The sequence below is a fragment of the Magallana gigas genome, chromosome 4, assembly GCF_963853765.1.
Source record: "Magallana gigas chromosome 4, xbMagGiga1.1, whole genome shotgun sequence".
NCBI lineage: Eukaryota > Metazoa > Mollusca > Bivalvia > Ostreida > Ostreidae > Magallana > Magallana gigas.
In genome coordinates, this window is record NC_088856.1 from 54,539,262 (window position 1) to 54,554,957 (window position 15,696).

Sequence of the window (15,696 nt, forward strand, 5' to 3'; positions counted from 1 at the left end):
AATGCTTTGTTTACATAGCGAAGACTTTCAAGCTTTTAAAATTTTTATTGCTATTAAGTATGCCTTTCTAAAGCATTGTAAATATTAAAATTAGAAGAAGAATTTTGACCAAAATTGTGATCATGCCCCTTGAATATAGACTTTTTAATCAAATCGTTAAAAAAAACTTTAGATTTAGAAACTTAAAAAAAATATAATAAAACACTAGCGCTTTCTAGACATATTCTTTATTGTAAATGAAATACTCAGTTTTTGATATGCATTTATCTCCGATATTTTGAAACCTTTTAAACCTTTCATTTCTTTTGTTTTACCTCATGGATGTAACTCTATCTGTATACAAGATGCGTAAACAGTTTGTTTTAAAATAACTTTAAATTTATCTCGTCAATGTTTATAGAACAAATTATTTTTATAATTCTTTCTGTGTGTTATTAATTTTTTGATTATTAAAATTAAAACTGATGACTGTTGTATATTGTGCTTCACTGATATAGAAGCTATATCGCAATTTTTGTTATTGTTTAAAAATATTACCTCTGTGAAGACATTTGTTATGTGGGTTTTTTTTGCATACATACACAATAAATAGTTAGTTTTAATGTTGTCAATATAATGTTAGGTGAGACACCATTTAATTGGAAAAACAAAGCAATAAATTTTATCATATTTTGTTGAGTATTCCTCCCCCCCCCCCTTCTTTTTTTTTTTTGGAGATTTTTTGTTTTTGTACGGTTCTTATTAAGGTCTTGCGTCTTCAGCGGAAGACCTTACTGTTTTTGTACTGTTTCTCATTCTTCTATGTTATAATTTTTCTTCTTGGTAGTCACCCTTAATTTCTCAGCCATTTCTCAATCGATTTTAATGATGTTTACAAGGATGATGTCTTAGGTGAATGTCTCTTTGCATCCCTTAAACAATCCATAGGGTTTTTAGGATCATGTATTGTATGTTACAGGCAATAAATAAGGTTTATTAGATCTGACCCCTGGGGTCATCCCCACCCCCACCCCCACCCCCCCCCCCAGGAATTGGAAATGACCATATATCTCAGAAACTGTTAGAATCTTGACCCCTAAGCCATAAATATTCTTGTTCCACGTGTTAAGGGACATCAAATGGTATGTAGGTCATGGGCCCTGGGGTGGCCCTGACCCTCTCAAACAGGAAATCCCCAAATATCTTTAAAACGGTCGAGATCCCCACCCTAAACCATATATATTCTTGTTCCTTGTGTCAAGAGCCATCAGATGGTATGTAGGTCATGGGCGCCGGGGGTAGTCCTCCTGACGCCCCTCGAACAGGAAGTGCCCGAATATTTTGAAAACGGTCGAGATTTCCCCACCCTAAACCCTATATATTCTTGTTTCTTGTGTTAAGGGGAATCAAATGGCATGTTGGTCATGGGCCCCCTCAAACAGAAAGGGTCCGAATATCTTGAAAACGGTTAAGATCTCCACCCTTTAACTATATATATTCTTGTTCCTTGGGTCATATTGGTTCACCAGATATATAGTAAAGGACCCTTGGGGAACATTATGATACCTCAGAAATAAAATAATCAAGTTCTAAATCTTTTTGCCTGTAAAGTTTGACCCATGTGGGTCATCCCTACTCCCAATGATGGCCTCGGTTGTTTGGGAGACTTTATAAATGCCCCGATTATAATTACATCTTGTTTTACTTTAATTTTGAACGACAAATATGTGAATTTTATAAATTGATCTATCTAAATATAAGGTGTACGTTTTATATAAAAGGACCAGTAATCTTCTTAAAAAAGATTCCCTGAATAAATAACTACTTGAAGTTTAAAGATGAACAAACAAATAAATGGAATGGCTTACAATGTTATGATTAAAATAAATTGTGATATTTATCCCTTTATTTATAGAATAAAATCATCTGATAGAATATGAGGTTCTAAATACTGACAGATACATTTTTTATGATAATAGGTATTATGGCGCTTATACTTGAAGCTCCCTAAGCCATACGGTGTAGCCAACAAAGTTTGGTTATTGTTGATGAATTCTTCTATAAGAGATTTTGCCTTTTTCTGCAAAAATGAATATGAAATTGAAATCAGAAACAAAAATATAGATTGAATCATAGATATCAAAGGCGTAATAAAAGAGCTGTGTTCGAAAAGTTTGAATGTCAACTAAAGCAAGAAAGAGGTACCTGTATTTCCTCTTCATTTTCCAGTTTTCGCTTTAAAGCACAGATACAGAAATTCTACGAAACAAAGAGAATTGTACGATATAACACAAGTAACTAAAAATGATAAGTTCAACGAAATAATTTTTTAAAGCCATCCATCTTAGGTTCATTTTACGAGTATTCTACAGATTCTTATTTAGATTAACTTTTGTGTCTAAAAAGACTATTACTACTTTTTTGTAAAATAAACCGAGAAATCGCAAAGGGGGCTGAGAGCTTTTACGGTCAAAACCTATAAATGAATTCAGATCGCCTTTTCCAAGCTAAATTCCTAATTAGGTCATTATTGATTTGTTCCTATATGACTATTAAGAAAGAATGCAGAAAATAAAACATTTTCTTTACATTTCATTTAAAATAAGTATTCATAAATAATGTGTCTGGGTAAAATAATATTATAATAATATATCTTGATTTTCAAAACAGTTGTAATCATCCCACATAATAGTGTTTAAAGTGAAAAAATGAAAATGCATATTGAGAAAATTTCAGTTAAACATTCATAACCAATTCTAGTGGATATCGCATTGCAAACATTTGGATAGAACAAAATGAATTTATCGAGTAAAAAAATTAATAAGGTCTCGTACCTTGCATGGTTCTGTGTCGTAGTTAAGGATAACAATCTACAATAAAATTATTTTCACCAAATCACTGTCATCGTTTAATGTTCAACTCTAACCTAATGATATAACCAACTACTGAATGGCCAAATATTAATAACACGTACATTCAGATTAATCAGCATTTTCATACCAAATCATCAGTAAAGTGTATCTTTTAATCATTGTATATTTGTTGATCATAATACATGTACAACCTTCACCAATGATTATATAAAGATATAGAATAGAAACAAAATCGTTTAAAATGTTACTTTAATAATTTGCAATAATTCATTATTTTTACCATTTCTCAGATCTTACTCAACCACGGTATAGCCGACAGTAAATATCCATTCCGCGAATCGACAAAACCCATTATAACCAAGACAACTCTTAAATGCTCAACTGACATGAGAGTTTAAATAAATAAACTTTTTATGTTTACTTTAAAAAAATAGGAATGATATAATCATTGTTATGAAGCTTCTTTTGATTACATTCAGATATTCATACATATCTTTTTTACATACGACGCACGTGCAAAACACCAGTTTGACACTTTAATCTTTTTAATCTGTGCTAATTAGATTGTCATGACCATTCTCAAAACAAAGCAGTAGACATAAGACACAATTAATGTTAGCCTTGTAAAAAAATACCATGATTCATTGATGTAATATTATGACAAGTCAGATTACCGATCAAACACAACTGAAGTCTGATTTATATTGAATAAATTTGTACTCTACAATTCAATCGTAATGTCACACAATGGGACCAATTCAAACGTAATGTCAGGCAATATACCGCGCTTCTCATGAATACTGTATTGTACAAAAAGATAGATCAATATTGATATAAATTATGAAGTTCTACCAGTAAGCCAAAGATCAACTAATGACGTCGTTGACTATCCTTATCTCATGGTCTATAAAAGCAATTATCTTCAGAATTAATATAACAATGTATTTGGGTTTTTACATCTGAATTAAAACAGGTAGATATTCCAGTTTCTTGTAACTGCACCTCCCCTTGCTAAGATACGTATTTTTTCTCTCAACTCCAATAAAAATTTAGACTCAAAACCAAGAAATAGAGACATGAAGTAGATCTACTGGTTCTCACTAATGTGCCAGACTCAAAATAAGTCCTCAATCCGAAAGTAACTGTAAATACCGATTGGAAAACACAGCGGGAGCTAGATGGAATGTTTGGATACTGCCGACAAGTTTTTTTTTCTTTTTGCCGCGGTCTGATTCTTATAGCTTGCTTCGCTGCCCGGCGAGCTGGGCTCGCTAGTAGTATTTGTATAAATCAAAATCCGTTACCTCTTCTGAAGAACGTAAAAGGGTCAACACCTTTAATGTTTTGTAGTTGTCATGCAGGTACTTCCCAACGATGCGGTTCAAAACTGTTTCATCCTGTTCAATACACAGAATTATTTATAAAGATCTAATTTATATGATTTATAATACAATTTCAATGTTTAAGGATTTCGATCCCTAATAGCTTACTTCCTGTTAAAATCCCGAAAATTACCGATGATTGAAACATCGGTAATCTTCGGAAGATGTTAGAGTTATCGTTCTTGTTAACCGGAAGTCGTAGAGTTACTGTTCTTGATGTAAACACATGGCTGCTCCATTTGAGAAGACGAGGGATAAAAAAGGCCGGTTTGCCGCAAATAAAAAGAAAAGAGTTGTATCTGTACCACGTTATGTGAGAAATGAACATTCTTATACTTCTGCGAATATATCAAGAACGGATCAGCCGGAACATGCCGAAGGAGACGACAATTGGAAGGAAGGTAGACGAATTGTTGAGTTTGGTGTTCTACTATCAAATCTAAGACACTGTGAGGCTTGTCGCCTCGGACCGGTAGCTTTGACCTACGACAGCGTTGTAGGGGAACTCCAGAAAGGGCTTGGTGGTTATTTATACGTTAAGTGCAGCAATAATGACTGTAACCACGTCAACAGAGTACCCTACGGTAGCACCCACCGTGTTAAAAAACTAGGCATGCCCTGCTTTGCTGTCAATACGAAACTTGGAACAGGTAAATGATATTCACAAACACATACATGTACATACAAATGAATAAACATTTTTATCTTTTTTATTTTGTTCAGTATCCCATTACCATGTAACTATCATCTTATAAAATACAGTACATGTATAAATCTGCTGTTAGAAGATGGGCATAATTTACTTCCTACACACAAGTTATTTCAAAACACATTGTTAAATACATTGTATGATTTTTTTCAGCTATGATTGACAGTTTAGGTGGTCCAGATAGAGTAAATAATGTTTTAGCTGCACTGAATTTGAAGCCTATTAGTCAGAAAAACTTGAAGATGATTGAGAGAAGAGCAGGGAACTTTGTTGAATCTATAGCCAAGTCATCTATGTCCAAGGCAGCAAAAGATTCTTTTGAACTTGAGATGGAGTAAGAAATATTCTTTATTTTGGAAAAATCATATGTGTGATTTGCAATGTTTTAAAAAAGTTCATAGTTGGGGTCATAATATAAACCTAATTATTTTGTACATTTTTAATTAGAGATGTGGGTAATGAGGAGTCAAAGAAAGCACAAGAAGAAATGGGAGAGGAAATAGATGGCTTAGGTGTCAGTCTTTTTCATGATGCATCTCCAAGTGTAAAGTAAGAATTTGACATTAATTTGTGACAATGTAACAAGTTTTTGTACAGTTATCGAGTTTTTGTAATTGTAATTGTTCAGGATATACCTTATATTAAAAAAAGCATGTACATGATTGTTTATAAGTCAAAAGGCGTTGTAAATTCAAGTTTGTGAAGTCTTGGAAACTGGATGAAAAAAAATATTGAAAAATTAAAACATTAGAATGAAAAAAAATTATGAAAATTAAAACAATTTATTTATTTCAGAAAGCTAGTGTGTCGAGAATCTGCTGCCTTACAGTCACCTGAACTTTTAAAGGATGGAACTGATGTACCCGGTTCATCAAGGTAGAATCCCCCCCCCCCCAAAAAAAAAAACCAGCAAAAAAACATTTAGTTTGAAACAGTATGGTCCTATAGAATTTGGTGTCATTTATTTTTCTTAAAAGCCTATTACAATAAGTACAACTAGTAATAAAACATCTGAATTACACTATATTTTTTAGGACAGTGAAGGACATATTTAAAGGTAGAGCTAAGTTGAAGAAAAGAGCTCCCTGTCAGCCTTCACAACAGCAGTCTCTGAAGTGCAAGAAAAAACTAGTATCTAAATTCCCAACCAAGACCAGATCTGGCATGTCATGTGCAGTAGATACAGCATGGCAAAAACGTGGTTTTGATAGCCTCACCTGTAAGTTTAGCATTTTTTTTTAAATGTCCTGTCATAAACAACTAAAATCTTGAAAGATAAAAAATGCTCATATCAAACCCACATATTTTCACATGAATGTTTTACAGTAACCATGAATAATCTCTATTCATAAATTTCCACATTTGTAATACATTTTTAATGGTATTTTAAAAATACATGATTTATTGATCAAGTATTATTATGATCATTTTCATTTTTTGCAGCACATACTTTTTTTATGAGTAAAGCCAAGTATGGGAAAAAAGTTGTGAAAACAGTTGTATCTCACAGAACTTGTGGCACCTGTAAGTGGTGGCAGAGAAACCGTCCAGGTCAAGAAATCAGAAAACACAGATGTGTTCACAATCACACTGGAAGTGCCCGCCTCATGGAAAGTGTAAGTGGTGTGCAGGGTATAAAAGAACTTATAGATTCGGGTACACCTGTGGACATTCTTGAAGGAGATGGAGACAATACAATGATTTCTAGAATCAAAAGTGAACTTGGAATAACTATGAAAAAACGATTGGACAAAAATCATGTGATTAAGAACATTGGAAAAAGACTCTACGCACTTCATGGAACCAAGGGTGTGAAACTAAGTAAAACAGTTATCGTGCATCTGCAGAAATGCATTAAATATGCCCTTGCAAAAAATCAAACTAAAGACGACTTGGAAGAGAATCTGAAAGCTATATTGCCTCATCAGTTTGGGGATCATTCTTGCTGCGCTGCTCGCTTTTGTGGATTTAAACGAAATCCTTCTGAAAAGTACATCCACAGAAGTCTTCCTTACAAAGCAGCTTTGAAAAACGACCAACTTCGTCAGCATCTGCAGCCCATTTTTGATCAAGTGTCAGCACGAGCAGCCCAGTATGTGGACCTTGGCTCTAGTCAGCAATGTGAACATGCGAATAAAGAAGTCACCATGAGAATACCCAAGTCTCTACACTATGGCAACTCTGATGCGCTTGACTTTAGAGTACATGCGACAGCAGCCTTCATAAATGAAGGGAGAGGGTACATTTCAAAGGTAAAATTGCATAATTTGTTTGTTTTATTGTTCAATTTTTGTTTAACTAACTTTTATTGTTTGTTTTTCTGTTGAATTTTTTACAATGTTGGTTGGTTTGAATTTATTATTTTGTTGTTATTTATTAATCTTTTTTAGCATCATGTTGGTTTCAGCATCTAGCATCAGGTTGATTTCAACAACTGTCATCTCGACCACATTCATTGTAAACTGTAAGTGTTCTAATTGTAAAATTCTAGTTCATGTATTGATAATAATTTTTTTGAGCTTGGTATTACCTGGTACTTTATTTACACTTTATAACCTTTTAACTTTCTTAAAGATTTTGTTTTAATCTCAGCAAGGTAAAATGAATTTTATGAAACATACTGCTTAAAAAAAATAATGTTGGTAATATTGTAATTTTTTTTTGAAAAGGTAAATGAAAAAGCTGGTTTGTCACCTGGGAAGTTTACCAAGAAGTATGCAGCAAAACAGTTAAAGCATCGTCTGCAGGCAGAGGAGAGATCCAAGCTACCCTCAACAAAGAGAAGAAGAATCCAGTTGAAGCAGGAAAGAAATAATACGCAATGTGCATTTCAGGCACTCGAGGGTGACACATATCAATCAGGTATGTTTTATTTTAAATTATACATTGTTTTTATAAAACCAGAAGTTTATCAACTTCCATTCTTATCACATTAAAACATTTTTTCTAGAGATAGGATTAGAGGATGAGGTTGACATTGTACAGATACCGGATCCTGTTCCTCGTGGTGTCTTTAAACCCATCACATTATCGAGTGGATCTCCCTCCCTTGTGGTATTTGATTTAGAGACCACTGATCTGAGTAAGTTTATATAAACCAGAGGAGAATAAAAAGTTCCATATTTTAAAAAAAAATGTAGACAATAAATAAAACATAAATAAAAGTGTTTAGAACTTATGAAAATATTTTTATTCAATTCAGTTCGAGGAAGACAGATGCCACATATTACTCAACTTGCTGCAGTTGAATTGGATACGGGATCTCTGTACAACACATATATTCTTCCAAAGGTGCCCATTTCAGAGGAAGCAATGAACACGACTGGCATTGTAGTGAATTCCGACTTAGAAAAAATGACTGTCCACGGTAGGGAGGTTGATGCAGTTAACATTATATCTGGACTAACAGAGTTTGTGGAATGGATGAAGAATTTTTCAAATGTTATATTGGTAGCACATAATGGAAGGAAATTCGACTTCCCTGTACTTATGAGTACCTTACGCTGTTTAAACATGACAGACACACTGCTTCCTGTTGTTTCTGGGTTTATTGACTCCCTGAGTGTGTTCAAGAAAGCCTTTCCTGGACAGCAGAATTACAAGCAAGAGACACTAGTGAAAGCGGTACTCAACACCAGCTACGCTGCCCATGATGCTACAGAAGATGTTAAAACCTTAGGTTTGTTGATGAAGCAGACCAAGTTATTAGGTCCTGAGATCTTACAGTTTAGTTTTCCACCAATTTCTGTTCACCAAGGCCTTCTTTTTAGCAACGAGAAATCAAAAAACATAACGTCATTGCATGTTTTGATTGCTAAAGGTGTTGTGAAGCACAACACAGCAGAAAATATTGCAGGTTCAGGCTTGAACTTGTCCCACCTTCACAAGATATTTCAGAGAGATGGCGAGGATGGACTTAGAGCTACATTTGCTCAGAAAAACTCTGAAGGCCAGGCCCGGGTTTCCTCTACAAAGCGTGTTCTTGACTCTGTTATTCCAAAACTTGTGGAATATTTTGAAAAAAATGATGTAAACTGACATTATGAGAAATTGCAGATGATATTTTTGCAACTATTTTGTGAACTATATGCATTACTCTAGTTTCGTTGTTGAATTGGATACAGGATCTCTGTACAACACATATATTCTTCCAAAGGTGCCCATTTCAGAGGAAGCAATGAACACGACTGGCATTGTAGTGAATTCCGACTTAGAAAAAATGACTGTCCACGGTAGGGAGGTTGATGCAGTTAACATTATATCTGGACTAACAGAGTTTGTGGAATGGATAAAGAATTCTTCAAATGTTATATTGGTAGCACATAATGGAAGGAAATTCGACTTCCCTGTACTTATGAGTACCTTACGCTGTTTAAACATGACAGACACACTGCTTCCTGTTGTTTCTGGGTTTATTGACTCCCTGAGTGTGTTCAAGAAAGCCTTCCTGGACAGCAGAATTACAAGCAAGAGACACTAGTGAAAGCGGTACTCAACACTAGCTACGCTGCCCATGATGCTACAGAAGATGTTAAAACCTTCAGGCCAGGCCCGGGTTTTCTCTACAAAGCGTGTTCTTGACTCTGTTATTCCAAAACTTGTGGAATATTTTGCAAAAAAAATGATGTAAACTGACATTATGAGAAATTGCAGATGATATTTTTGCAACTATTTTGTGAACTATATGCATTACTCTAGTTTCGTACAGTAATTTGTAATTAATTTTTTTTTGAAGGTCAAGATTAAATTTATTTACATGAATGTCAAGGTTAAAAATAAATACCCAGTATTAGGTTTAATAGATTGAAAAAAAAAGTGTAAAACTTTTTTGTAGTATGCTGTGATGATATAATTTTTGAAGGTTTTATCAGTAATAGTTTTAAGTAAAGGTCGTCAAATTTAAAGGTCAAGGTCATTGAAAAACACCTCACTCAGTTATTTATGACATTGCTTCTTCATCATAGTTGTGATTATATATTATATTTCAATTTTTATACTTTTTTACTTATTTTATGAACATAAGTGATTTTGAAATTTTTGGGGGTGGGGTTAGGAATTTGTCAATAAAAAAAGTTTTCTTTGGTAAAAGTTTTCAAAACTGCTTTTATTTTTCTTTCTATATAATGTGCCATGTATTCATTACAAAATATCTTATGTCAACTCTTTGGTTTTCCTTACAGAAATGCACATATGATCAGTTGTAATATTTCTTTTATCAAAATAATTGAAGTTAATCTGACACAATCTCAGTTTTTCAAAGTTATTGGACAGTAAATGCTTCTAAACTTTTTCTTAACTAAAAAATGCATTAAAATGTTTTATACAAATCTGTGTAAAAACTGAATTTGATATCAATTTGCTCAAAAATGTGATGTTGTATTGATGTTTACTACTACTCATTATGACATTATCATATATCAATATATTTTGGTCAGATAAAAAAAAAATCTGGATAAATTTGTTTATTTATGAAGTATGTATTGAGATATTATTGTTTTGACCCAAAAAAATCACTTTTGAAAATTTTTGTATTAAATTGTATTACGGGCTGAATACCTTAATATAAGTGTTCGAATGTTGAAGTTTCAATGAAATCATAACGCAATGCTGGGTTTGTCTTCAGACATTGAAGACAAACAGAAAAAAACACTATGTAGCTAAAGAGAAATATGTCTTTCAACTAAATTTCAAATCAAAACAGCATCTATTCTGACACATATGCCAGTTCATGAAACACTAATAATATAAGAGCTAGAGGCCATACTTGTATAATTATTTTGTTTGTCAATAAACAAATAATGTACTTGTTTATCTTTTATATAAAAATGAAAATGTAAAATTGAACAAGTAAAGGACTTATTTTTAATCAGAGAATATTTATCTAAATTATCATTCATGCTTTTATTTCTATCTAAACCACAGTTCGATCAGACGGAGACATTCCGTACATGTATCTGTATAGTATCATGGAAAATAAGTTTTGCTTCATGATAGATACTAATTATATAATAAAAATTTGGAAGCGACATACCTTTAACGTTTTTTTCTTGACATAACAACAGTAGATAATAATAGAAATTGCGACTATGGGCACAACAACAAGTGTAGAGCAGGCACCTACAAGAATCTCTTCTGTTATGTCGCCTTCTCCGGAGATAAGAAAAAGCAGGAGCAGAATCGTGGCTAGACCCTAAACCCCTAAGGTGAGAGAACACCACAACCGTCTCCAAAACGATTGTTTATGTAGGAAGTAGTTTGTAGTGTACCTGCATGAGTTCAACTCTACCACGACATTGCTGCAAAGCTCATCAATCTATAATAGTGATTAAAAATCGTAACATGTGATAAAAATATCAAACACAGTACTTAGAAGGATGTGTTTGTGGGTGGGTGGGTGGACGTGTGTGTGTTGTTGATTATCAGCTAGTTATACAAAGAACGTACTTGTTGGGATCGAGCTTCATCATTTATTTTCTCGCGTTTCTCTATATCTTCAGAAAAATAAGTCAAGGGTATACCCCAGTTATCAGTGTCCTTCCTCCGGATAACTCGCAATGGAGTCCCATTTGCCAGTCCTTTCAAATATTAAAAGAAATTGCTATTTCATGACAGTTGTAAAGTTAAACTTAGCTTGAAATACAAAACTGTTTAAAAATACGTATTCTCTTACCATGAACTTGGATTATGTTTGGTAAAATGCAGTTTTCAGTAACTGAAAAAAAATATGTACACTTGAATAACATTTAATAATGAGCATAAGTCAATGTTAAAAAAAACAAAAAAACAAAAAAAACAAAAAAAACAAAAAACAAAAAAAAAACCCCAAAAATTATCTATTATTTCCAATGATTTAAATGGTGTTCATCTATTTGTGATAATGTGTGCATACGCCATATAAATAATGTAATAGCAACATTTTTATTTTAAAATGAAATTGCTTGCAATATGCAAAAAGCTTTAAATGATAGTCGTACAGTTCGCTACTTGCAGTACTTTGTTTACTCCATCGAAAGGAACGTTCTCTCAAAAAAAAAATTTAATAAATCATACGTAAATGAGCTGCTTAGTAAAACTGAGTTATTCAATGAACCCAACCTAATAATTTTAAATAAAGCGCTTTTTTGAAACGAACGTTTTATTTAAGAAAACTTTATTCGAAGTTTCATTAATTTACATTATTCAAATAAGGTTGTCAACTTCAAATTTAAACAAAATCTAACCTCCAAAAAGACATGCATTATAAACCTTGTTTGCTATGTTTGTTTCTTTTGAAGTTCCGTCAACATAATTTAAAGTTTGTAATTCCCTGGGCATTTCAGTTAATTCCAGTAAAACTGGAATCAAACTGTTCTCACACTGTTTGTGTGCCGCTGTAATTCCATACTCGACTTCCATTTTGCACATGGCACTTTCTTTAAATTCCTGAGATACAAAGTATACTATGTTCATACTCTTTTCTATACCATCCATAATATTTTTCACAACAGAAATTCCAGGCTGAAAGTCTCTTTTATGATATAAACATTTCAGGTGGTATTTATCTTCAAGCTCACTTAACAAAGAAAATACCCGTTCTTCATCATCATCACAAAAGGAGAAGAATAAGTGATAAAGTTTTCCGTAAGGTAGATGAATGGGGGATAAATCCATTGTTATTTTTTGTAGATATCAATTCGTAATACTAACAAACTTGTTATATTAGTAACTAAGAATAAACGGGTAGTTTCGATAATACATACGTGGTATATTTCACAATGTTTGGAAATTCCAAAGTCTACAATAGTTTCTGTTTAGTCTTTGAATACTAGAACTGTAAATCGCAACCAAAATGTCTTTCTACAGCATAACAATACTGAATCTGATTTTTTTTGGTTTTAAAGACTGCATGGTAAGTTACATACATGTAATTATGAATTATTTGATATCATGAACAAAAAAATTGATTGTTTACTTCGAACTTCAGCAAGATGTTTTGCGAATATTATTAACTTCACTCTATTAACTCGTATTTTATTTTTTTGAGAGGTGGGGGGGGGGGGGTTGTTATGTTTGATTATCAATGTGAAAATCAATATTTGAAATCAATATGATACTTAATAAAAACTCATGAAGTTGTAGAGTGATAATTATAACGGAAATACCTAATTTTCTTCTTAACCTATATATCGTCGCACTCTTTATATTATTCGCTTCATAAACCGGCGCACAATAGAATCAAAGTTTTAAACTTTGGGCATTTAAATTGATTCATACATGAAAACTCATTATTTTAAGATGGTTTTTTTGGATTAATGTCACAATTGCCGGTGTAAGATTAGTCTGTCCCGTGTAAGACAGCAGTAAGCTATTTTTTTCCACGGAGAACTGGTGATGTTTTATGGGGACCTATATGTAACTAGCCACTTGTTGAATATCAATAATAAGAAATCCCTCTTTACAGTTCAATTTTTAACATTCCATCTAATCAAGAATAAATTTAAGGTTATGAAACTTTTCAATCTTTGTTCTGGTTTCTGATTTGTGTGTCAATTGGTCAGATAAAATGAATAATATTATCAGAATAGTTGTTGAAATATATCTCTTATCATATATAACCAGATCCATATATAAAAAAATATAAAGCATGTTACAGTGTGTGTGTGTGTGTGTGTGTGCGTGCGTGCGTGCGTGCGTGCGTGCGTGCGTGTGTGTGTGTGTGTGTGTGTGTGTGTGTGTGTGTGTGTGTGTGTGTGTGTGTGTGAGAGAGAGAGAGAGAGAGAGAGAGAGAGAGAGAGAGAGAGAGTGTGTGTGTGTGTCTGTGTGTGCGTGTGCGTGTGTGTGTGTGTGTGTGTGTGTGTGTGTGTTCCTTTTAAATATTAACTACTGCGATGTATTCCTCAATGTTAAGTGCGAAATTTATATTTTTGGAATTATTTTTGGTAAGGATTTAATAAAGTGTCTACAGTAATTTTTGTTGCATACATAGACACATATAAGTTCACTCAATAATTTATGGTAAATAATACAGAAACCAGGACCGTTGCCAATGCCATTGAAATTATATATGTGACGCGAAATTTAAAGAATAAAGGTTACTTCTTAAAGTAAACTGAAACATGCGATTTTATCGTCATTTAAAAAGTGTGTATTCTTACTTTTTGTGTAATTATTATCTCTCCTTTTTTTGGAAAGGCACCATGCATTTATCCAAGAGGTATTTTAAATGGACGATGTGTAGAGTGGTGCCCAGTGGATACACTTTATGAGTATGTAGAGTCATATACCTACCGGAATATTGATAACGTATATTACAGACACAATATCAAAATCAACCAAAGTTATCACAGATGTGTTGAAGAATGTCCTCTCAAATATCCATTTATCGAATCCAATAGAATTTGTGCGTCAAGCTGTTTAGAAAAGAAAATGGAAGTCGGACATAGGAAATACTGTAGAGATGATAATATAAACAATGGTTTTTGTGATGTAAACGAATGCCCAGATCGTGAATTTAAATGCTACTTTATGCAAAGCTTTACAAGTTGTCCCGATTTCACCGTTAGTTATAATAACAGCTGTGTGATTGAATGTTTTGATGAAAAGCCGCTCATTGCCAACGGCGAGTGTGTGAGACAGTGTCCAGAAGAATATGTTAAAGAAAATGGGATGTGTCAAATTACTTGTTCGAGCGGTCGATATCTTTTTAACAAAACATGTGTTGATAAATGTCCAAAAAGTAACAAGTATATCAGCGAACTTTTGTGCGTTTTGAATGCCCTATTCAAAAGGTAATTGAGGACAATGTGTGCGTGAAAAACTGTTCAGAACGGTTTGTTCTTGATGGAAATGTTTGTAGAACAAAATGCCCCTCGGGTCTTTTTGAATATGAAAAATTGTGTGTAAAAACCTGTCCAGACAGTGCATTCTTGGAAAACGAAAAGTGTGTAGAAAACTGTTCTATTGGATTTTATCGATTTAAATCTCATTGTGTATCAAATTGTCCTCCGAACTATTTCATCAACGGATCAAGTAAAACCTGTGTTAATAAATGCGATGGTGTAAGTTTCTATCAAAACTACAATGTTTTCTGTCTTGGTGACTGTCCTGAGAATACAGCTACATTCAATTCTACATGCGTAACTCATTGTCCAAAAAGTCAACCATTTTTGCATGAAGGATTCTGTCTCGCAAAATGCCCTGTTTCATTCAAATTTATTGATAAGATAATAGAAACAGGCAACAAAATAACATACGTTTGTGTAAACAATTGTAGGAAATACATATCTCTTATCAGCAGCACATGCGTAAATGCCTGCTCGTCAAGGGAAGTTTTATTTGGAGTGACTTGTCAAGACCAATGTCCAAAGTCAGACCCCTATAAAGTACATCTGCCTGCAACACAATTGAAAGGAAAACTTAACATAACCTTGTCAATAAACGTCTCAAGTCCAATTAATGCCTTTGTTGCATGCGCAACACAATGCCCATTAGATTTTGTCATGGATAACGGCGAGTGTTTTGAGAGTTGTCCTGCCTCCAATAGAAGTATGGTTTTTAACTCGAGTTGTTTCCAACATTGTCCGAAAGATTTTCCGTTTATTACAAGAGAGGACAACAAATCTATTTGCACAGAACGCTGTGAAAAGTTGCAATTTCAACGTAAATGTCTAAATAAATGTCCAGACTCACACACCGTAATATACAGAGGAGAATGCGTTCTGTGCAGCGAACTTAATATGTTTGAACAAGACAAAAAATGCGTCAACAGATGTGA

General features: G+C 33.3%; 1 protein-coding gene and 1 long non-coding RNA gene across 5 annotated transcripts; one reads left to right on the forward strand and one right to left on the reverse strand.

The window, feature by feature from the left end:
* Positions 1 to 1,055: 1,055 nt before the first annotated feature.
* LOC117683206 (uncharacterized) lies at positions 1,056 to 11,664 on the reverse strand. The gene is made up of 7 exons (XR_010712698.1): positions 11,614 to 11,664; positions 11,388 to 11,518; positions 10,975 to 11,256; positions 4,157 to 4,249; positions 2,814 to 2,849; positions 2,185 to 2,238; positions 1,056 to 2,059 (listed from the first exon to the last, which is right to left on the reverse strand). It is a non-coding gene; the product is annotated as an uncharacterized lncRNA (long non-coding RNA).
* Positions 4,318 to 10,502, forward strand: LOC117687060 (uncharacterized). Of its 4 annotated transcripts, none has more exons than XM_066083033.1 (10): positions 4,318 to 4,884; positions 5,097 to 5,277; positions 5,391 to 5,492; positions 5,739 to 5,819; positions 5,978 to 6,162; positions 6,387 to 7,195; positions 7,351 to 7,407; positions 7,613 to 7,805; positions 7,894 to 8,025; positions 8,146 to 10,502. In XM_066083033.1, exons 1-7 carry the CDS (start codon positions 4,461 to 4,463, stop codon positions 7,366 to 7,368), a joined length of 1,800 nt encoding a protein of 599 aa, XP_065939105.1. In that variant the 5' UTR covers positions 4,318 to 4,460; the 3' UTR covers positions 7,369 to 7,407; positions 7,613 to 7,805; positions 7,894 to 8,025; positions 8,146 to 10,502. The 4 variants fall into 4 exon arrangements, with proteins under 4 accessions (XP_065939105.1, XP_065939106.1, XP_065939103.1 ...); XM_066083034.1 differs by having other exon boundaries at positions 7,673 to 7,805; XM_066083031.1 differs by having other exon boundaries at positions 4,319 to 4,884; positions 7,334 to 7,407.
* Positions 11,665 to 15,696: the final 4,032 nt, after the last annotated feature.